Source organism: Rana temporaria, chromosome 3 (genome assembly GCF_905171775.1).
Source record: "Rana temporaria chromosome 3, aRanTem1.1, whole genome shotgun sequence".
Classification (NCBI taxonomy): Eukaryota; Metazoa; Chordata; class Amphibia; order Anura; family Ranidae; genus Rana; species Rana temporaria.
In genome coordinates this window covers 350,248,190-350,270,858 of record NC_053491.1, presented here as the reverse complement: position 1 = coordinate 350,270,858, position 22,669 = coordinate 350,248,190, and the positions used below count along the sequence as shown (strand labels likewise).

At 44.8% G+C, this 22,669-nt stretch overlaps 1 protein-coding gene across 3 annotated transcripts; it reads right to left on the bottom strand.

Annotated features, from left to right (window-relative positions):
• Nucleotides 1–871: 871 nt before the first annotated feature.
• Nucleotides 872–21,136, bottom strand: LOC120932640 (T-cell immunoglobulin and mucin domain-containing protein 4-like). 3 transcript variants are annotated; one of them, XM_040345169.1, is made up of 7 exons: nt 20,567–21,136; nt 18,452–18,562; nt 11,431–11,529; nt 6,459–6,526; nt 6,243–6,354; nt 3,933–3,963; nt 872–1,199 (listed from the first exon to the last, which is right to left on the bottom strand). In XM_040345169.1, exons 1-7 carry the CDS (start codon nt 20,778–20,780, stop codon nt 1,145–1,147), a joined length of 690 nt encoding a protein of 229 aa, XP_040201103.1. In that variant the 5' UTR covers nt 20,781–21,136; the 3' UTR covers nt 872–1,144. The 3 variants fall into 3 exon arrangements, with proteins under 3 accessions (XP_040201103.1, XP_040201102.1, XP_040201104.1); XM_040345168.1 differs by having other exon boundaries at nt 18,212–18,562; nt 20,567–20,730; XM_040345170.1 differs by having other exon boundaries at nt 18,212–18,562; nt 20,526–20,717.
• Between the last annotated feature and the right edge of the window lie 1,533 nt (nt 21,137–22,669).

Genomic DNA, 22,669 nt, shown 5'->3' with positions numbered 1-22,669 from the left:
AGTACTCACGGCAGGACATGTCCGATGAAAACGGTCTGCAGACCGTTTCCATCGGACATGTCTGGCCGGGGCCTGCCCGGGGACTTCTGTTCGATGGCTATACACACCATCGAACAGAAGACCGCGCGTAAACAATACGCGGGGCGTGTCCGCGGTGTTGACGCGTCGATGACGCGGTGTCGCCGCGACAATGACGCGCCGGCGTGGGCGGCCTGCCTTGAAAATGCTTCCACGCATGCGTCGAAGTCATTCGACGCATGCGAGGGATGGCGGGCGGCAGGACATGTACGGTAGGTCTGTACAGACGACCGTACATGTCCGGGCGGACAGGTTTCCAGCGGACTGTTTTAAAGCAAGTCCGGGAAACAGTTGTCTGCTCAGAAACGGTCTGTCAGACAATTGTTTGCTGGAATCCTGTCCGCGCGGCTGTACACACGACGGAACATGTCTGCTGAAATTGGTCTGCCGACCAGTTTCAGCAGACATGTTTGGTCGTGAGTACGGGGCCTAAAATGACATTAGAATTGCTGTTTAACTTGTAATGCTTAACTTGTAATACCAACGGCCACCACCAGATGGCGCCAGCTCACATCTGGTGGTAATAACTTGTAATACCAACGGCTCACCACCAGATGGCTCCAGCTCAAAAAAAAAAAAAAAAAATATATATATTTTTTTTTTTGCTCCCCTCACTTCCACCCTGCCTGCGGGCCATTTATAACTGGTCCTTTGAGACCACTGCTCTATTCTCTTTCAAACACTTTATGCATTTGAACATATCTCCTGAGACCCAGTCTGGGAGGACAGTATGGCAACTAGCTGACTTGTCAGACTCCACATGCAGCTTTATCTCAACAAGAAGATTCAGAGCTAAATTTATTGTAATTTATTAAGGCTTGTCGGGTTACAAAGATGGGCATTTAATGAAGGTGAACGTGCATCATGGAACTAACTGTAAGATAGATACTTTTTACTCCGTGAGGACACAAACTAAAGTAGCTAGAGAGCATAGGGAAGCAGGGAATTGCAACTAAGCTCTGGTTTAACTAATGCATTATTAGAATCAGTGGAATGTACCAAGGCACAAAACATAGCAATAAACAACAATAAAGCTGGCTGCTGGTAGCAGTACATCCATCACTCTTCAAGGTTCTCCTCCATCAGTTTCTGAAGCAGCAAGTTTTGCCATCGATACAGCACTGCAGAAGGAAAGGGACACTAAGTAATACATACATACTTAGAATAATGTTCCTGTTAACTTTCGCCACAATTACTGTCAAGGAATTTTTAATACTTTAATACTTTTAGCAGTTTTTATAGTTAAAAAGTAATTATATTCTTATTCATTTTGGCCATACAGATATGTGAACATACATTGCCCAACCAAAGTTTTTTTTTCTTTAGATTTGGACTGAGTGGGGAAGAGGGAAAGCCCTTTTTTTGTTTTTTTTCCCGCTGTATTGGGCTTTGTTAGAGAGATTTACCCTCATTTACTAAAAAAAAACTCTAATTTAAAAAACTTGCGCTAGAGTGCTAATGTGTAGATAGAAGACTGCAGCTGCTGTGCAAAAAGTGCTATAACCTTAAATATAAGGAGTTTTTTTCCACTGATTATTGAGGCACTGTAACACTTTATAAATTGTTACTTTGTTGTTTTATTTTTGTCACAAATACAGTATACAGTATTGATGTATTGTGCACTCAGCACTAGGATATTCATTGTTGAGCATGGCCATTGTATAAGCTTCCCTTGCCTAGTACCAGAACCATCCAAGATCCCTTAGCTCATCCAGTTACTTGTCAGGATACAGCGTAGGGTGGGGAGAAACCAGGGACGTGCGGTAGGTCAGTGGCTGGTGAGGCACTGGCTAGTATCGGAGCCAGATACACACAGGCTACAATAATTCTAGTTATACTGTCCTCATACACGTTAGCACGGTGTGTAATCTGACATGTAGCTAAACCATTCTGTTTTGAACAGGGCTGCTGATAGGCCAGTACAACTGGCCCAGTTGTACTGGGCCCAGCCAGCAGGGGGGCCCGGCAACCTGAACAGATAAGCAGTTAAGTGTAAGAAAACGAAAAAAAAAAAAAAGAAGACCGATCAGGGTCTCTTAACAGGGTGCCCCAACAACCACCAGCACGTTTACATTTTATTTATTTTTTTACTTGCCATGTGCATTCAGCAGCATTCTTATTTGGCTGTCGCTGCAGGGGAGGGACTATTTCTCGTTTTTCGGGCGCAGAAGAATACCTCTTCCGCTCTCGCTCCTGATACCAAGCTAGCTCAAGTCCCGGCTTGCCAGCACGTCCTGTGTAGTGCTGTCACCTCCTTGCGCGCTGCGGAGGTAGGTAGCACATGCGTTATGGCATTAGCGTCATGGGTGGCACTGTCTGCAGCACATTGCGGCATGGGTGGCACTGTCTGTAACACAATATGGCATTGGCGGCATGCCATCAAATGCAGCCACTGTGCCATGCCATCAAACACAGCCACTGTGCCATCAGTTGTCAATACTGTGCCATCAATTGTCGCCACTGTGCCCATCAATTGTCGCCACTGTGCCATGCCATCAAACGCAGTCACTGTGCCATCATTTCTCGCCACGGTGCCCATAAATTGTTACCACTGTGCCATGCCAAACGCAGCCACTGTGCCATCAATTGTAGCCACTGTGCCCATTGTCACCACTGTGCCCATCAATTGTCACCACTGTGCCATGCCAAACGCAGCCACTGTGCCATCAAATGCAGCCACTGTGCCATGCTATCAAAAGCAGCCACTGTGCCATCAATTGTTACCACTGTGCCATCAATTGTTACCACTGTGCCATCAATTGTTACCACTGTGCCATCAATTGTCACCACTGTGCCCAGCAATTGTCACCACTATGTCATGCCATCAAACGCAGCCACTGTGCCATCAATTGTCACCACTGTGCCATCAATTGTCACCACTGTGCCCATCAATTGTCACCACTGTGCCCAGCAATTGTCACCACTGTGCCCAGCAATTGTCGCCACTGTGCCCATCAATTGTCACCACTGTGCCATCAATTTTCGCCACTGTGCCCAGCAATTTCCGCCACTGTGCCCAGCAATTGCAGCCACTGTGCCCATCAATTTTTGCCACTGTGCCCATCAATTTTCGCCACTGTGCCCTGTAAAATGCCCCCTCCCCCCCGCCTGGCACTTACCTTTCTGGGGTCAGCCACCCTGCTTCTACCGTCCCTCGATGTCTTCTCCCACCCTCGATGACGCTTCAGCCAATCAAGTTACCGGTGAACCTGATTGGCTGAGACGCCTGTCATTCTTATCCAAGGAACGCACCCCCCCCCCCCCCCCCCGTGCGTCCCTGGATAAGTGTTTGGAAGCCTATTACAGCCTGAGGGCTGTAATCGGAAAGCCAATCAGAGCCGCTGGTAGGCACTTCCACAGCCAACCAGCTGCCGTTATTCAGATGGCCGGTGCTCGCCAGGGGGCTGGCCATCTGAATAGTCGGCGGCAATACATAGATTCATGCAATGCATGAATCTATGTATTGTATCAGTGGTGGTGCGGGAGCCAGAGGGGGCGGCGCTCTGGCGCCCTCTATGGACGCACCACCACTGGGGCTGATTTATAAATGCTGCAAAAAGGAGATATGGCCTTCCTGCCTATGGCTACCAATCAGCTTTTGCTGAAGAAAGCAAATAATTGGTGTGCGGTAACGCTGCTGATATGTCAAACCCCAGTATGGATACAGTTGCTCCTTACAGAGAGCTGCAATATCTCTGTTCAGCCTGTACTACTGATTTCCAGACAGTACTGGGAGAACCCATAGTGCTGTATGCAATGATACTGGTCAATTGAAGCTTGTAGGACATGTTGCAATGCCTGCCCTATTGTTACATTAACTTCAGTATGCTCTTTTCCTGTATCTTGCAGCTTACCTGGTAGATGGGGTCTTATCTTTTACCTTACCTATAAAACATAAGAGAATACAGTTAGTTAGAGCTGTGCTTTTTTTGATGCAGTTCATTTTAGGTGCGTTTTACATGAATTTTAGGCTTATTACAATTGCACTCTATAGAATATGTATCTTGATGAAAGCACATCTAAGAAGCAATATGCAGCACTTTTTTTTAAATTCACTTCACCTGAAATGCACATAAAATTCACAGTGTTGAATAGGACCCTACAGTGTTTTAACCACTTCAATACTGGGCAGGGTACTTTCATTCTCTTCCTGCCCAGGACAATGTTCGGCTTTCAGCGCTATATAAAACACTTTGATTGACAATTGCGTGGTCATGCAACACTGTACCCATATGATATTTTTATCATCTTTTTTTTTTTTATATACAAATAGAGCTTTCTTTTGGTGCTATTTAACCACCCCATGCGTTTTTATTTTTTGCTAGATAACCCCCCAAAAAACATAAATTTTGAAGAAAAAATGTGTTTTTCTTTGTTTCTGTTATACGATTTTGCTAATAAATAAAATGACTTCATAAATTTAGGCCAAACTGTATTCTGCTACATTTATTTGGTGAAAATAACCCAAATCAGTGTATATTATTTAGTCTGTAGGATAGTTATAGAGTCCACAAACTATGGTGTATATATATATATATATATATATATATATATATATATATATATATATATATATATATATATATATAATGTGTGTACTGTTTTTTTTCCCTTGCATGTCCCCCTCAGATACAAAGCAGATCAGCTAATAAGGAATGCAGCAGGCTCCTCCACATACACACTGTGGCCCAGATTCACAAAGGAGATACGACGGAGTATCTCAGATACTCCGTCGCATCTCAGATACTCCGTCGCATCTCAGATACTCCGTCGCATCTCAGATACTCCGTCGCATCTCAGATACTCCGTCGCATCTCAGATACTCCGTCGCATCTCAGATACTCCGTCGCATCTCAGATACTCCGTCGCATCTCAGATACTCCCTCGCATCTCAGATACTCCGTCGCATCTCAGATACTCCGTCGCATCTCAGATACTCCGTCGCATCTCAGATACTCCGTCGTATCTCAGATACTCCGTCGTATCTCAGATACTCCGTCGTATCTCAGATACTCCGTCGTATCTCTCAGAGTATCTATGCGACTGATTCATAGAATCAGTTAGGCATAGATAGCCCTAAGATCCGACAGGTGTAATTGTTTTACACTGTCGGATCTTAGGATGCAGTACCGCGGCCGCCGCTGGGGGAAGTTTGCGTCGTAAACCAGCGTCCGGTATGCAAATTAGGAGTTACGGCGATCCACGACGGATTTTCGCGTTCGCTACGTCGCCGCTAGTCTAGTTTCCCGTCGCAAAGTTAGTCGTCTTTTTCGTGACTGCGACATTATGGCGGACACTTCGGACAATTTTGACACATTTTTGGGACCATTGTCATTTTCACAGCAAAAAATGCATTTAAATTGCATTCTTTATTGTGAAAATGACAGTTGCACTTTGGGAGTTAAACACAGGGGGCGCTGTAACATTTAGTGTTCCCTTAGTGTGTGTTTACTACTGTAGGGGGGTGTGGCTGTAGGACTGACGTGATCGATCGAGTCTCCCTTATATAAGGGATCACTCGTTCGATACGCCGCCATAGTGAAGCACGGGGAAGCCGTGTTTACATACGGCTCTCCCCGTTCTTCAGCTCCGGGGAGCGATCGCGACGGGGCGACTATAAACGAATAGCCGCGCCGTCGTCCCGGATCGCTCCCCGAGGCTTGCCGACCGCCGCATGTAGCGGGGGGGGGGGGGAGGGGGTCCCGATCGGACCCCCCACCCACGTCAAGCAGAGGACGTACAGGTACATGCTTGTGCCTGTCCGTGCCATTCTGCTGACGTATATCTACATGGGGAGGTCGGCAAGTGGTTAAAGTGGTTGTAAAGGCAGAAGGTTTTTAATTTCTTTGCATTCTATGCATTAAGATAAAAAGCCTTCTGTGTGCAGCAGCCCCCCTAATACTTACCTTAGGTCCCACAGTCAAGGGGAAATATCATACAACACAGATGAACTGAAACAGAACTATCAATTTAGCATAATCTTTCTGAGCCAAACTATTGCTCAGACAACTATAATTTAACACATAGCGCCCCCTATGGGAGCAAAGGCGCTACATAAACATGGCATTTTAGTCAATGGAACACAGTGCTATAGAAAACTAAACACCATTCAGTTATCCAGTGCTATATCAGCTTGCTGAATCGGGAATTACGGTTGTACTTACATTTGTATACTATTACAGCTGTAAATGGTATTGCTATCATTGTAAGGATGTGTAATAGGATATGTAACACTCTTTTGATACTCTGGGCCTCAGCATTTGGTGGTGGGGTTATCTGAAATCATACAAATAGCACACTTAATTTATTATAAGGACTGGACAGATGTAATCTTGGGAAAACGATAAGAAAATGAAAGTTTGCTGTTGAATACAATTTACCTTCATTGGAGATATAGGAGTCAGGCTGGTATAGACAGAGGTGGGGCTTTTGTCATCGTCATGATTTTCTAAAAAAAATTAAGGCAGCAAAACAGTAAATTGTATAAATTGTATAAAGTTGTATCTGAATTGTTTTTTTTTGGCAGCTGTATTCTAATGAATTGTATAATTTAGTTGTGTATAATACAAAATATAATATAAATTACTGATATATTTTTTGTCTTATCTGAATCAGTGTCGGCATGATTCTTTAACCACTTAACCCCCGGACCATATTGCTGGTCAAAGACCAGAGCACTTTTTGCGATTCGGGACTGCGCCGCTTTAACTGACAATTGCGCGGTCGTGGGACATGGCTCCCAAACAAAATTGGCGTCCTTTTTTTCCCACAAATAGAGCTTTCTTTTGGTGGTATTTGATCACCTCTGCGGTTTTTATTTTTTGCGCTATAAACAAAAATAGAGCGACAATTTTGAAAAAAATGAATATTTTTTACTTTTTGCTATAATAAATATCCCACAAAAATATATAAAAAAACATTTTTTTTCCTTAGTTTAGGCCGATACGTATTCTTCTACATATTTTTCGTAAAAAAAAATCGCAATAAGCGTTTATTGATTGGTTTGCGCAAAAGTTATAGCGTTTACAAAATAGGGGGTATTTTTATGGCATTTTTATTAATATATTTTTTTTACTAGTAATGGCGGCGATCAGCGATTTTTTTTTCGGTACTGCGACATTATGGCGGACACTTTGGACACTTTTGACACATTTTTGGGACCATTGGCATTTTTATAGCGATCAGTGCTATAAAAATGCATTGGATTACTATAAAAATGCCACTGGCAGTGAAGGGGTTAACACTAGGGGGCGGGGAAGGGGTTAAGTATGTCCCTGTGTGTTATCTTACTGTGGGGGGGGGGTGGCCTCACTAGGGGAAACACTGATCCTCTGTTCATACATTGTATGAACAGAAGATCAGCATTTCCCCTGCTGACAGGACCGAGAGCTGTGTGTTTACACACACAGCTCCCGTTCCCCGCTCTGTAATGAGGGATCGCGTGTGCCCGGCGGCAATCGCGCCCGCCGGGCACACGCACGGGAGTCGGGGGCTAACGGGAGGGGCGCACGCGCCCCTAGTGGCCGCTCGAAGAGCGGACGTATAGCTACGGGCTCTCGCCCAGGAGAGCCGACCTGTCGCCGTATAATGACGGTGCGCGGTCGGCTAGTGGTTAAGCGGAACTACACTGCATCTGAGCTCTACAAACCGAAAATGCATTTTGATTAACTTTTATTATTTAAAGCAAACTGCCCCATTTATCTAAGTCTCCATTGTTCATTTTGCTCTAAAAAAAAACACCCCCTAACATTTCTGGCTGTGGCCATCTTGAGTAAGGACAAATGATTCATGTAACATTTACTTCCTGGAATCCATCTGTCCTCAGCTCAGGCTTGCAAGCAGGAGGGTGTGTTTAGCTGAGAAATCCCCTCCTCCTCCCTTTACCTCCCCTCCAGAAGGCTCCTGTGATGTATGACATCATTTGCCTAGGCATGGAAACCAGGAAGTAACAAAAGAAATGTAAAACAACGTTTAAAACAAGTAAATATAAAATACTTTCCTATCTATTCACAAATGACAACATCATAAGGATTTTAAATAGTCAATTTTGAGATGGTGAAATTCTGCTTTAAGCCTCCATTCACACTTCTCCACGACTACACATCTCTCTGATTCTGCCCTCAATTCAAAATGTGGCGATTGCTTCAAAATCGCAAGAGGGAATGCTTGTTCCCACTATGTGAAAGCGTGAATGCAGCCTTATTCCTTGTACACACGATCGGAATTTCCAATGAAAAAAGCCAGACGGAATTTTTTCATCGGATATTCCCACAGTGTGTGGGCCCCATCTGACTTTTTTCATCTGAGTTTAGAAATAGAACATGTTTTATATTTTTACGATGGAAAATGTAGGGGGGTTCTGTATTGTAGGGGGAGTTCTGTATTGTGGGGGGGGGGGGGTCTGTAAAGTAGGGGAGGTTCTGTTTTGTAGGGAGGGTCTGAAATGTAAGGGGTTCTGTATTGTAGGGGGGGTCTGAAATGTAGGGGGATTCTGTATTGGTTGGGGTTCTGTATTGTAGGGGGTTTCTGTATTGTAGGGGGGTTCTGTATTGTAGAGGGGGTCTATACTGTATGGAGGGGGTCTGTACTGTAGGGAGGGGGCTGTAATGTAGGGAGGGGGCTGTGTAATGTAAAAGGGTCCAGAGGTGCAAGGTGCTGTGTAATGTAAAGGGGTCCAGAGTGCTGTGTAATGTAAAGGGGTCCAGAGGTACAAGGTACTGGAACCCCACATCCCATCATTAACCACCGCCACAAAGCGCCGCCGCTTGCTCAGTCTAAAATGCCCAGGCCTATTTTTTGTCCCAGTCCGGGCCTGGTAGAAAGGGTTGGTCAGGGGCCACCAAAAGGGTACATTTTGTCTCATTTCTGGACTTGGACTTTAACCACTTCAGCCCCAGAAGATTTGGCTGCTCAATGACCGGGCCATTTTTTGCGATACGGCACTGCGTCGCTTTAACTGACAATTGCACGGTCGTGCAATGTTATACCCAAACTAAATTGATGTTCTTTTTTTCCCCCACAAGTAGAGCTTTCTTTTGGTGGTATTTGATCACCTTTGCGTTTTTTTTTGCGCTATAAGGCCGGGTTCACACCTATGCGAATTTAATGCGCATTTCCCCGCATTCAATTTGCATAGCAGGAGAATGTGACTATGTCTCTATGGAGCCAATTCACATATCTCTGCAACGGGTTCGGTGCAGTGTGCAGGAAAAACACATGCCGAATTTTGGGCTGAAATCGAACCTGAAACGGTGAACCAGCACGCACCAGACCCCTGCTGTGAGCCGCATTCGGCGACAGTGTGAACCAAAGTGGATTTACCTTTTGTAAATAACCCCCAATATCTGTTTTTGCTATAGTAAATATCCCAGTTTAGGCCAATATGTATTCTTATACATATTTTTGGCCAAAAAAATCGCAATAAGCGTATATTAATTGGTTTGCGCAAAAGTTATAGGGCCAGATTCACAAAGAGATACGACGGTGTATCTACAGATACACCATCGTATCTCTGACTTACACTGGTCCTATCTATGCGCCTGATTCATAGAATCAGTTACGCATAGATAGGGCTTAGATCCGACAGTGTTACAATGTGTTACACTGTCGGATCTTATTTTCGATTTAAAAATGGCGCCGGGGGCGTTCCCGCTGATTTACCTTGAATAATATGTAAATCAGCGAGATACGCAAATTCACGAACGTACGCGGACCCGACGCAGTCTTCTTACGACGTTTCCGTAGCGGCTTTCCCGTCGTATACTTACCCCTGCTTTTATCAGGCGCAGCCAATGTTAAGTATAGCCGGCGTTCCCGCGTCGAATTTGAATTTTATAACGTCGTTTGCGTACGCCGATTCACAAACACGCGCACCGCAAGTCACGCTCACGTCGAAACCACTGAAGTCCTAGTGACGTCAGTGGGAGCAATGCACGCCGGGAAATTCCCCGGACGGCGCATGCGCATTTAAATCGGCGCGGGGACGCGCCTGATTTAAATAGTACACTCCCCCTAGCCGCGGAATTTGAATTCCGCCGGGGGATTTACGATCCGCCGCCGCAAGTTTGGAGGTAAGTGGTTTGTGAATTAGCCACTTGCCTCTCAAACTTGCGGGAGCGGATCTTAAATCACATAGATCGAGCGGATCTATAGATCCGCTGATCTACGTGAATCTGGCCCATAGTGTCTACAAACTATAGGAAAGGTTTATGGCATTTATATGGCGTTTTTATTTTTTTACTAGTAAAGGCGGTGATCTGCATTTTTTAGCAGTATTCCGATGTTGCAGCGGACAGGTCGGACACTTTTGACACATTTTTGGGACCATTGACATTTACAGAGCGATCAGTGCTATAAATATGCTCTGATTACTATGTAAATGTCCCTTGCAGGGAAGGGGTTAACACTAGGGGGCGATCAAGGGGTTAACTGTGTTCCCTACGTGTGTGTTCTAACTGTGGGGGGAATGGGACTAACTAGGAGAGATGACAGATCGCTGTTTCTACTTTGTAAAAACACACGATTTGTCTTCTCTTCTCTGACAGCACAGAGATTTGTGTGTCCCCCGCTGTGCAGTGGGCGCACGTGCATGCCTCCGGTGGTGTTTACGCGCTGTCTGGTGGCTCTCCTGGACAAAGCCGTATATGTATGGGATTTCGCCCATGAGTGCCATTCTGCCGCAGTATATCTGCGTGAGCCATTTGGCAAACGGTTAAAGCAGCCCATAGATTATGCGATTTTCATGGTGGAGGGAAAGAAAATTTCTTGATTCCCTCATCAACACAGTCAGAATCCTTCACGCAACACAATTGTGTTCTGTTAGCGGGGTGTCTTTCCAGCAGTGATCACATAAAAAGATTGAACAGCCTGGTGGTACTGAAGCCGACTTCAGCACAATCAACGTGCCCATAGATGGATCGAAATTTGGCCTGCCCCTGCTGAACCCGGCCGAATTTCGATCTGTCTATGGCCAGCTTTAGTCACTTATTCATAAATACTTGTTGCTGTGACTTTGACCCTGTTCACACCAGTGCAACTTGTCATGCGATTTGACAGTTCCAAACCGCATGACAAGTCGCACTCCATTGCTGGCAGCAATTATAAAAAAAGGTTTTTGCACTACTTTTTAGTCGCACAGACTTCTGTTAAATTAAGTCGCGAGCCACAATGAAATCGGCAGTGCAAATCGCACTGATGTGCGGCTTATTAAATCACGCTGAAGTATTGCAGTTCCAAAGCAGCACCGGTGTGAAACAGGGCTGAACCAGGAGACTGGTATAATTAGAAAGACAGCAAGGGAAGCCCTTTATGTCCTCTATATTTTAAAGTCAGTTAATTGAAAGCGCTACCTACCTGAGCATAAAGGATCGCCTGCTTCTGTCACTGGGGGGTCACTTGTTCCTTCTTGTTTGTCTCTGTCATTGGATTCTGTGCTGGCATCTGATTTATCTCCTGAAATAATAACAGTATTAAAGAAATACATGCTCAAATGATCACAAAAAGATATTCAGTATTCTCAAAAATGTACCCTTTGTCTTAAATTCCTCCTGAAAAAAGTCTTGCAGTGTTTGAAAGTCTACACAGGGGGTACTTTTACATGCAAATATCATACATAAAATCATAAAATATATTAAATGCACATGTAATCTTATGGGAAGCTTGTTTATTCTTTGCTTGTTAAGCAGAGTTCCACCCAAAAGTCTGGCAGGTAATTTTTTTTTGGGGGGGGGAGTGGGTACCTAGTTTTGACTACCCAGCTCCCACTTCCGCTGATGCCGCCTAGGCGATTCCTCCTCTCCCCCTAGGTGACTCCTCCTCTCCTCCCTCGCTGCAATCTTCTGGGACACATCACAGGTCCCAGAAGATTTCTCGGCCATTCAGAACAGCACAGCGAGACCCATGCACGTGCAGTGCACACCTGGCTGTGAAGCCACAAGCGTCCCCCTATCAGCATACAATAGGGCGACAGGGGAGATCCCTGCATCACACATTGTTTGTGTTATTGAAGGGATCTGAAAATTTTGTGTTTTTTGTTTTTCCAATTAGCCCGCTAGTTGAACAAAAGAAAATACTTTTCTTGGCTTATGCCGCGTACAGACGACCATTTTTCATGATGTGAAAATTTCTTTTTTTTTTTATGTCATTAAAAACGATTGTGTGTGGGCTCCAGAGCATTTTTCATGACGTGAAAAATAGCCATTAAAAATTTAGAGCATGCTCTATTTTTTCGCGTCGTTTTTCACGTCGACTTTTTTCACGTCGTAAAAAATGGTTGTGTGTAGGCTTTAACGACGTGAAAAAAATGCTCAGAAGCAAGTTATGATACGGGAGCGCTCATTCTGGTAAAACTAGCGTTCGTAATAGAGATAGCACATTCGTCACGCTGTAACAGACTGAAAAGCGCGAATCGTCTCTCACCAAACTTTTACCAACACAAAATCAGAAAAAGCAGCCCCAAGGGTGGCGCCATCCAAATGGAACTTCCCCTTTATAGTGCCGTCGTACGTGTTGTACGTCACCGCACTTTGCTTGAGCATTTTTTTTTTCACGATTGTGTTTTTTACAAGAATCGGGTTGAAAAAAACGTTGTTTTTTCTAGACCATTAAAAATGGTCGTGTGTACGCGGCATCACACCCATAATGGCTTACACCCATAATACCCTGAGAAGAACAAGTGGATTCAAAAACAGTTCTTGTCACTCAGGTTATTATGGGTGTGTAGCGCTGACATTCTTGTATATTGATGTGTGTTTGCATACTTTAATACAAAATCTATGGACATTGCTATGTTTAAGTATTTGGAGCCATCTAGTGACCAAATACTGGTAATGCAGAGAGATTTTTTGTTTAGTTTTTTGGTTTCCTTGGAGACGAGAACACACAGGGGAAAACAATCCCGGTTGTTGGGGCAAGTGATCTGAGGGTGCCCGAGGGACGGTGGCCGGATTGCAGAGACCGAGAGACACTCATCCGAGCATCGGAGGACCGGATCCATCCAGCGGAGCTGAACGGAGCTGACGGAGAAGCAAGTTGCAGTCACAGGACAAAAGTTACTACCCGGAGCTCCGATCCAGTGGGTGAGTGGGTCACGACCCACAGTTTGCTAAGTTCCACACGCAGTCAGACTCATATACAGGCCTCACTGGGATTTATAGTTCCACAGAGGAGAAGAGAAACTGACACTGTTCTCAGTCTTGAGGCCTATCTACTTTGAGGTTTCAATCGATATTAAAATAGTTGTTGCAGTTACACCTGGAGCACTTTCACTTCAATTTGACTCATCAAAACTGTGGATTACAAATCTCAAGGAGTTACTTTAGCTAGCGAAGAAAAGAAGATCCAGGACTACTCCTTATCACCCACAAGGGGACCCTCAACCGGAAAGGTTCAACAGGACTCTCCTGAATATGTTGGGGACGTTGACTGCAGAACAGAAACCCCATTGGAGTAAACATATTACTGCACTGGTTCATGCCTACAACAGTACCAAAAGTGACGCCACTGGGTATTCACCTTACAGATTGATGTTTGGCTGTGAAGCCCAATTACCAGTGGACCTGGCTTTTGGTTCTTCCTTGGATCACACATCAGAGACCTCCCATAGAGGGTATGTGACAGGCTGCGGAGGAGCCTGAAGATAGCTTACGAGCAGGCTCAAGCCACCTCGAACTCCAGAGTCAACAGGAACAAGAGAAACTTTGACCTGAAAGTAAGAGTTCAGTATCTTCATCCAGGTGACCCAGTTTTGCTGAGGAATCTAGGCATCCCAGGCAAGCATAAGTTGGCTGATCGTTGGAGATCACAGCCTTATGTTGTGTGTAGGAAGCTTTCAGGGCTCCCAGTGTATGAAATCAAGCCAGAAGGAAACACTGGGCCAATAAAAACCTGGCATCGGAATCACCTTTTACCTCTCACAGAGGCAGTCAGGATAAGCACAGAGGAGGAATTCCCATCCACATCCACCGATGTATGTAGGCCAATAACCAGATCTCAGCTTGCACCCTCTACAGATGAAGATGCGGAAGTGGAGATGAGTTGGCTGTGGCCTCCGGAAACTTCAGAAACAGATGCTGATATCTCTTCAGAAGTAGAGGAGGATAAAAACGGAACTCTCAGGGCAGAGGCCCCAGAATTTGTGCCGGCAACTCATCTTGCAGAAGAGCCCAGTACTCTTATTTACTCTCCATCTTTAGTCACTGAGAGGAGGGATGACGACATTTGTCAAAAAGGAATGGATACCCCGAAAGTGCAAAGAGCAAAGAGAGACATTCGCCCACCACACAGACTGACTTATGATACATTGGGCGAATGCTCTGAAGCATCTCAGTTTTTCAGCAAAAGAAACCTTGAACTGTCTGGTCCCTCTACTTTTGATTCAGTAAGGGACAACCCCACCTCACCCCTTGGCACATCTGTACCAGACACGGTAGTATCAGCTGTAAGTGCACAGGATAGCTCCCCATCATATGACAATTGGTGGGAAGCTCCTCTGTCTGTATTGTATAACCGTATAGAGGCTAAAATACAGAATAGAGTTAGCAATTTGAACCTCTTTGGAGGACCAAAGAGATAAAATAGGGGGAGTGTGTAGCGCTGACATTCTTGTATATTGATGTGTGTTTGCATACTTTAATACAACGTCTATGGACATTGCTATGTTTAAGTATTTGGAGCCATCTAGTGACCAAATACTGGTAATGCAGAGAGATGTTTTGTTTCGTTTTTTGGTTTCCTTGGAGACTAGGACACACAGGGGAAAACAAGCCCGGTTGTTGGGGCAAGTGATCTGAGGGTGCCCGAGGGACGGTGGCCGGATTGCAGAGACCGAGAGACACTCATCCGAGCATCGGAGGACCGGATCCATCCAGCGGAGCTGAACGGAGCTGACGGAGAAGCAAGTTGCAGTCACAGGACAAAAGTTACTTCCCGGAGCTCCGATCCAGTGGGTGAGCGGGTCACGACCCACAGTTTGCTAAGTTCTACATGCAGTTAGACTCATATACAGGCCTCACTGGGATTTATAGTTCCACAGAGGAGCAGAGAAACTGACACTGAGAAGGCTTGAGGCCTATCTACTTTGACGTTTCAATCGATTTTAAAATAGTTGTTGCAGTTACACTAGGAGCACTTTCACTTCAATTTCACTCATCAAAACTGTGGATTACAAATCTCAATGAGTTACTTTAGCTAGCGAAGAAAAGAAGATCCAGGACTAAGTACTTTAAGTGAGATCTCACGCATAGCTTATAAAGTAGGGGGAGCTCCCAGGTATAAACCTATGTATATGTATACTGTTTTCAAAAAGTTTATGTTGAAATCAATTGTGCTGTCATCTTACAGCACAATTACTGTAATCAGTTTTTTGCATATTTCAAAGTAAAATATATCTCTGGTTAAGTATCCAGTTGTTGTGGCGTACTGTTGTTCTCCCTCCAAGTGCAGTCAGTGGATCCTGGGGTTACAATACAGGTATTTTGTATTGTCTTACATTGTATTGTATTGCATTACATCACAGCTGTGCCAAGGGGATTGAGCCAAGTTAGTGGGGTTTATTGGTAGAGTGCAGGCCCAAATTAAACCAGCAGCTCCTTCGGGGGTCAGTGCTACAGGTGTAAGCCACATTTTGCTAATTTCAAATTTGCCCCAAATCCACCTGTTTGAGGAGAATTTAAATCCTAGAAAATTGCAACAAATTAATTGCTGAGCAAATCTGAATAGCATCCCTCTTGCTAATAGCCAGTGGCTTCCCTCAACAAGTTTTAATAAGTGTAGGAACACAAGAGGTTGATTTTGTGTTCATCATCACATCAAGAATAAGTGTAAGTCCCAGTTTCACATTCCAAGTTAAAGTATAACCAAAGGCAAAACTATTTTGTTTTGGATGGAGTTAAAGGGGTTGTAAACCCCCAAGATTTTTCACCTTAATGCATTTGACAGAGACGAGCCCAGCAGCTCCAGCCGCTGTCTCGGGTTCTCATTGGACAGATTGGCTCCCGCTGCTGTCAATCAAATCCAGTGACATGGGAGCTGGGTGGGGTGGAGCCGCGTCCTGCTGTCTGTGTCAATGGATGCAGCGGCAGGACTCAGGAGCGAGCCTGTACAGGTGCCCCCTTGGAATGCATGTCTTGATGCAGGGAGTAGCCAGGAGCGCCGCTTAAAAACCACAGAAGAGGAGGATCGGGGCCACTCTGTGCAAAACCCTTGCACAGAGGAGGTAAGTATAAACATGTTTGTTATTTAAAAGAAAAAAAAAAAAACCTTTACAACTTTAAGAGGGAATAGAACTGGTATATATACTGTAATTTGTGTAGCTGTAATAGCGGTGATCAGCAATTAATAGTGGGACTGTGATAGGGTGGCGGAAATTCTGGCACTAACTGACACTGACGTTGTGACACTAATACAGTGATAATGTTGTACACTGACATCTTTGGGCAATCAATGAGTTAACTGTGTGCCTAACAATGTATAATGTATGCTGCTTTTACTTTCTAATTTGGCAGTTTTTTCCCCCTGCTTTTCAACTAGAGCTGCAGGGGCCTTAATGACAATGATGATTTTGCGATATGGCACTGCGGTTGTGCGATGTTGTACCCAAACAAAATTGATTTCCTTTTTTCCCCACAAATAGAGCTTTCTTTTGGTGGTATTTGATCACCTCTGCGGTTTTTATTTTTTACGCTATAATCAAAATAAGAGCGACAATTTTGAAGAAAAAAAAATATATTTTTTACTTTTTGTTATAACAAATATCCCCAAAAAAATAAAAAATAAAAAATGTTTTCATCAATATAGGCCAATACGTATTCTTCTACATATTTTTGGTAAAAAATTGCAATAAGTGTATATTGATTGGTTTGCGCAAAAGTTACAGCATCTTCAAAATAGGGGATAGATTTATGGCATTTTTATTATTATTATTTTTTTATACTAGTAATTGTGGCGATCTGCGGTTTTTAGCGGAACTGCGACACTGCGGCGGACAGATCGGACACTTTTGACACATTTTTGGGACCAATGACAATTTTTGCTATAACAATGCACTTATTACTGTGTAAATGTCACTGGCAGGGAAGGGGTTAACACTAGGGGGCAATAAAGGGGTTAAATGTGTTCCCTGGGAGGCGTTTCTAACCTCCCCTATTAGAATGGGGATCTGACTCTCTGTGGACCTATCGCGGGTGGACGGCAGGCATCGCGGCTGCCGGCCACGTGCATCGCCTCCGGTATCACGCCGCGGGCACCCCTAGAGCTCTTAAAGTGGCTGATGTACAATGACGCTTATTCACCCAGGAGAGCCAACCTGCCATAGTACAACTGCGGCGGCCGGTCCTGTGCCCCTTTTCTTCCCCCGCTCCTGAATCGCATTGCATTTTGCAATCTGTTTTAGGGTGTTGTTAATGTAACATTCACACCCGCAGCAGATCGCATGGACGCCATGCAATTGAAATGTGGTGCGGTTAACGTGCAGGATTTGCTGCTTTTCATGCATCGCATACGTGTGAATCAGGGCTCAAGTAACTGAAATACGGACAAGTTAAAGCGACCTTTAGTAATTTTTTCAACTTTCCATCTATTAAATCTTCTGCCCTTGTTGTTTTAACTTTGGATAATAAAACATTTTATTTTTTTCTGCCAGTAAATACCTTATGCAGCCCACTTCCTGTTTCTTGTCTGGAACATCATGCACAGCTCTCTCTCTCACTCTCGTGAGAGTTTGCCAGGAAGGGAGGGGGGATGAGTAATAAGAGGGCCAATGAGAGCTGCAGAGCTGGAGGTGTGCCTCTGTGTAAATCCAGGAAGTGGACAAGCAGCAGCTTCAGCTGCCCACAGTTAAAATGGTTGCAGCCAGACTCAGTGGAGAGAGATTTCTGCAGCATATTTGGCAAGTACAGAATCGCAGTATATATAAAATAATATGCAAAGTGGTTAGAGGGAAGCTTCAGAATGGCAAAGATGTTTTTTTTTTTTTTTTACAATATATGTGAACAGACTGCAGTTCCCCTTTAAAGACATACAAACATAATGTTGGTTGCTCTGGGGTTGTCTGCAGATATCACAGCAGATTTATTGGATTTGATGTTGGACAGATTAGTTTCCATTTGTTAGTTAGTTCTAGAAGCATTGCACTTACTTTCCTGAACCTTCACATTGTAAATGTTCTTCTTGTCATTGAACCACCCAGAGATCGCCACTCTGCAGCAGTATATTCCTTCATCTTCCTTAGTCACATTAGTGATGGTCAGTGACACGTTCCCTTGCTCAATATTTCCCAGTAATTGGTATCTATTAGATGTCTTCTCAGTCAATTTGCTGCCATCAGTCTTAATGATAACATTATTACAATAGGTCTTCAATACAGATGTACAGTCACCTCTTCCCCAGCACATGGTGGTTCTTCCTTTGTCAACAGAATATATGCATTGTAGAGTCACTGTATCATCTTCTACTGTCCAGATTTCTGGTTCTCCTGACACCAATACACCTGGAAAGATAAATCAATATAAATCATTCTGTAACAAAAACCTGTTTTCTGCCAATGACTGTGGGGGTGGCAGACTGGCGCTGGTGGTCCGTTGGCAATCTCAGTGGGCCAGATTCAGGAACATCAGCGGATCTTTGGTCCGGCGCAGTGCATCTTTTTTACACTGCGCCGGAGCAGCGCAGAGAGGCATGCTAGTGATTCAGGAAACTTTTTTCCTGTCTCTTGCCCCGGCGTGGCGGATTTTACACGGCGTAAGGCGGCGTAGCGCGGCGTAAGGCGGGGTACAATAAAATGGGTGGCTCCCTATGCTAATGAAGCGGGGAGCGTGGCGCAGGGGTCACGCCGGGGCGCATCTTAGACCGCACATGCTCAGTGACATCCAGGGGTAAATGCCCCAATCTGCACATGCTCAGAACTGCGCCCCGGCGTGATCCCTGAGCTCCGCCGACCCACTACCAAAGCCCAGTCCATGAATCAGCCCAGACTTCCGCCCTGCAGGTGCAAATGTACTGAAGCTTTTTTTTTCCAAGCTAGGTGGTTTGCATTGTGGTGGGGCAGTTATGGCTGATGAGGAATCCTCAGGTGGGCGGATGACCAATTTCAGCCCAGAGGAGAGGGCTGTAATTATTGAGGGCCTCTCCCAACATGGGGACCGCCTCTATGTGTTGTCCAGCAAGTGTTGTTGCTCAGGTCGTTTGTAACGCTGCTGCTTTAGCTGCTCTCCAGCTGACCTCTGCAAGTTTGGTGTAAAGTTACCCCTGCTTTATAAAGGGTAACTTTCCGCTGCAAACCAGAGTTACACGCACCGGGAGTAGCCTGCGCCGGCAATTCGTAATTTGCTGAATCGGACCAACTCCCTCATTTGCATATTTAAAATAGAAAAACCAGGGCCGCGCTAGTTCAGACCAGCGTAAATGGGCGCCCACGCCGCACCGGCGTGGAAAGGTCCAAACGAAAAAAAAAATCTACGTTACGGCGTAATATTGTTTGCTGAATACGGCGCGGAGATACGCCGGCGCAAATTGGCATTTACGCCGCGCATCTCAGTCTACACCGGCGGAAATTGTTCCTGAATCTACCCCACTGTGTTTAGTTTGGGTACCCAGGAGAGAGGATATCAGCTCACGGAATAAAAGACACGCATGCAGTATGTGCTGAAATCTTTCTCTGTCTTTACTCGTCATATCATGAGGATATATACATTACAAAAAGGGGAAGGATCACATATTCCAAACAATATTTGATTGGTTAGCATAAATACAAAACAAAGCGTGATTGGTTACCAAAAAGTCTTTCTACTAATTAGGTGTAAGGCACCTGTGAAAAATAATTGCTGACAAAGGAGTGATATATGACTTAGCTAGAATCATAAACAAGAGTGTATAAGATCAATTATTTCTAACAATTACCAAAAATAACAAGTGTTTCAATTATTAAGGAATGTTATGTGTGTGATGTTCAATTCATAGATAAGAATTAACAAGCAATTACATATGTGCAAGGTTACTTTAAAACTTCTTCAAAGGAAGAAGTAATGACATTTCCTAAATAATAAGAAGGAATACATGACCAGGGTATAACCGATACCTCCTTTTTACCCCCCAACCCCTTCCATAACCAATACACCCCCTGATCACCCCACCTTTAGATATTAGTAACTGAGACCACACCAATGTGTTGGGGAAAATATATCGGCCGTAGCAGCCATACTTTTATTATTTACAATTCTTAGATTAACATAACATAACCGCTGAACTCTGTTGCCTCTTCCACTTCGTGTTGATCTCTGCAGGCCCTCTACCATATCTCTAACAACTAAGCATTGCCCTGCGGTCTCTGACTCAAACTAATTGGCCTCAAGCCGATGCGTGCTCAGAGACAACTGGTGACCGCAGGGCCCCGAACCAATGTTTTTGAGATAGACTCCTTTCTCTGGAACTCCCACTATCCGGACCCCTCTCACCGACAGGTCCTAACTTCCGTCCCGAAGTTACCAATCCTCACCAGCAGAGACCAAACACCCGCTGCCACGACAACTCTCCATCGACTCCTGTGCAGTAAAACAAAGCAGACACGCACTACACAGAAGACAAACGCACACATACAGAAAACATAAAGCAGAAACAAAAAACCATAAACATAGGGGAGGGTGGGCGGGGACTTCTCCTCTCCGTGTGGTCACGAGGGCGGGCTCCTCCCCCCTTTTATGACCTCCCATATCTCCCCCCACCTCTCTCGGCCAATCCTGCTGTTAGTAACAACTCAGCTCTGCCAGACCCGGGAAAGATTCCTCCTCTCCTGCTGCCTGTACCATGCAGCATGATCCCGACCAAGTAAACACAGTTACAGTTAACCCTGTCATGCCCGCCCTTCACTCATTACACTTCGCTCCATAGCTACGGGCTTTTCTGTATTTGTTATCTTTTCTCAAAGATGAAACCTTATAGGAAGAATGTCTGTACAAGGACATTCTAGGATTCTTCTAACATGTAAAATAATATTCACTCTAAAACGTATTAACCCTTATAGTATATGCAACAGTTAAGGAAGCACCCTAGCTTCAGAACCTTTACCCCTTACAATGGCAGCAGCCATTGTCTGCCTGTAAAACATTTCCTACCTGTGCTCCGGTTCCTGTCCCCTGAATCCCCCCCCCCCCATACAATATGACTGATTTACTCCAGAAGACTGACAGTTACATTTTATTGATTCTATGGAGCCTATCTCTTTCTACTGACACATCTAAACTTTACTGAACCTCATGTGTGGTGTCTAAACACCTAGATGTAGATCAGGGGCGTCAAACTCAATTTCATCGTGGGCCGCATCAGCATTATGATTGTCCTCAAAAGGGCCGCTTGTATCTGTAAGATTAGGTGTCCAGCGCATTCCCTCCCTTTACATTAAATGTCAAGAGCCACCCCACCATCAGAAGCTGAGTCCCCCATCCTCCCTTACATCACAGTGCACCCCCCCCCCCCTTTTCTTATGCTGCTGCTGGGAAAAAGCTGGATGAATTGCTTGAAAGAAGAAAATACAGGGACTGGAGGAGGACCAGAGGAGGGCTGCTGCAGGAGAGGTGCGAGGACCACATGAAATGACCTGGAGGGCTGAATTCGGCCCTCGGGCCTTGTGTTTGCCACCTGTGATGTAGAGGGAAGAAATCATCAGCAGTCTCATATGTGAAAGCAGCTTTACATGAGTCAAGAATAGTCAATGTTTTTTGGGCCTCGCAGGATTTTTTACCTTTATCACATAAAGGTTCACATCCAAGGATTCGGGATTGTGGGCCGAATTGCCACGATTCTACCCACGATATCAAATTGCACTGCAATGCTGGCAAAATGCAGCACATGCATTTGGATGCCGTTTATTTTCAAGGGCACCTAAACGCAATGCGGTGTTACCGCAATTGTCCTGGAGCAGAAGCTTCTTTTGTCCGACAAGCTTCACGTGATGCAGTTTGCTGAAATTTATTGCGTGCCAAACGCAGGATAACCGCACCGCATTTGGGTGCCATTGAAAATGAATGCCACCCAAACACGCGTGCTGCATTTTGCCAGCATTGCAGTGCAATTTGGAATCACAGGCAGAATTTCAGCGATTCCACCCACATTCCAGATTCGCTAGATGTGAACAGGGCCATATGTATATATACAGTGGGGATCGAAAGTTTGGGCACCCCAGGTAAAAATTTGTATTAATGTGCATAGCAAAGCCAAGGAAAGATGGAAAAATCTCCAAAAGGCATCAAATTACAGATTAGACATTCTTATAATTTGTCAAAAAAAGTTAGATTTTATTTCCATCATTTACACTTTCAAAATTAGAGAAAACAAAAAAATGGCGTCTGCAAAAGTTTGGGCACCCTGCAGAATTTATAGCATGCACTGCCCCCTTTGCAAAGCTGAGACCTGCCAGTGTCATGGATTGTTCTCAATCATCATCTGGGAAGACCAGGTGATGTCAATCTCAAAGGTTTTAAATGTCCAGACTCATCTGACCTTGCCCCAACAATCAGCACCATGGGTTCTTCTAAGCAGTTGTCTAGAAAACTGAAACTGAAAATAGTTGACGCTCACAAAGCTGGAGAAGGCTATAAGAAGA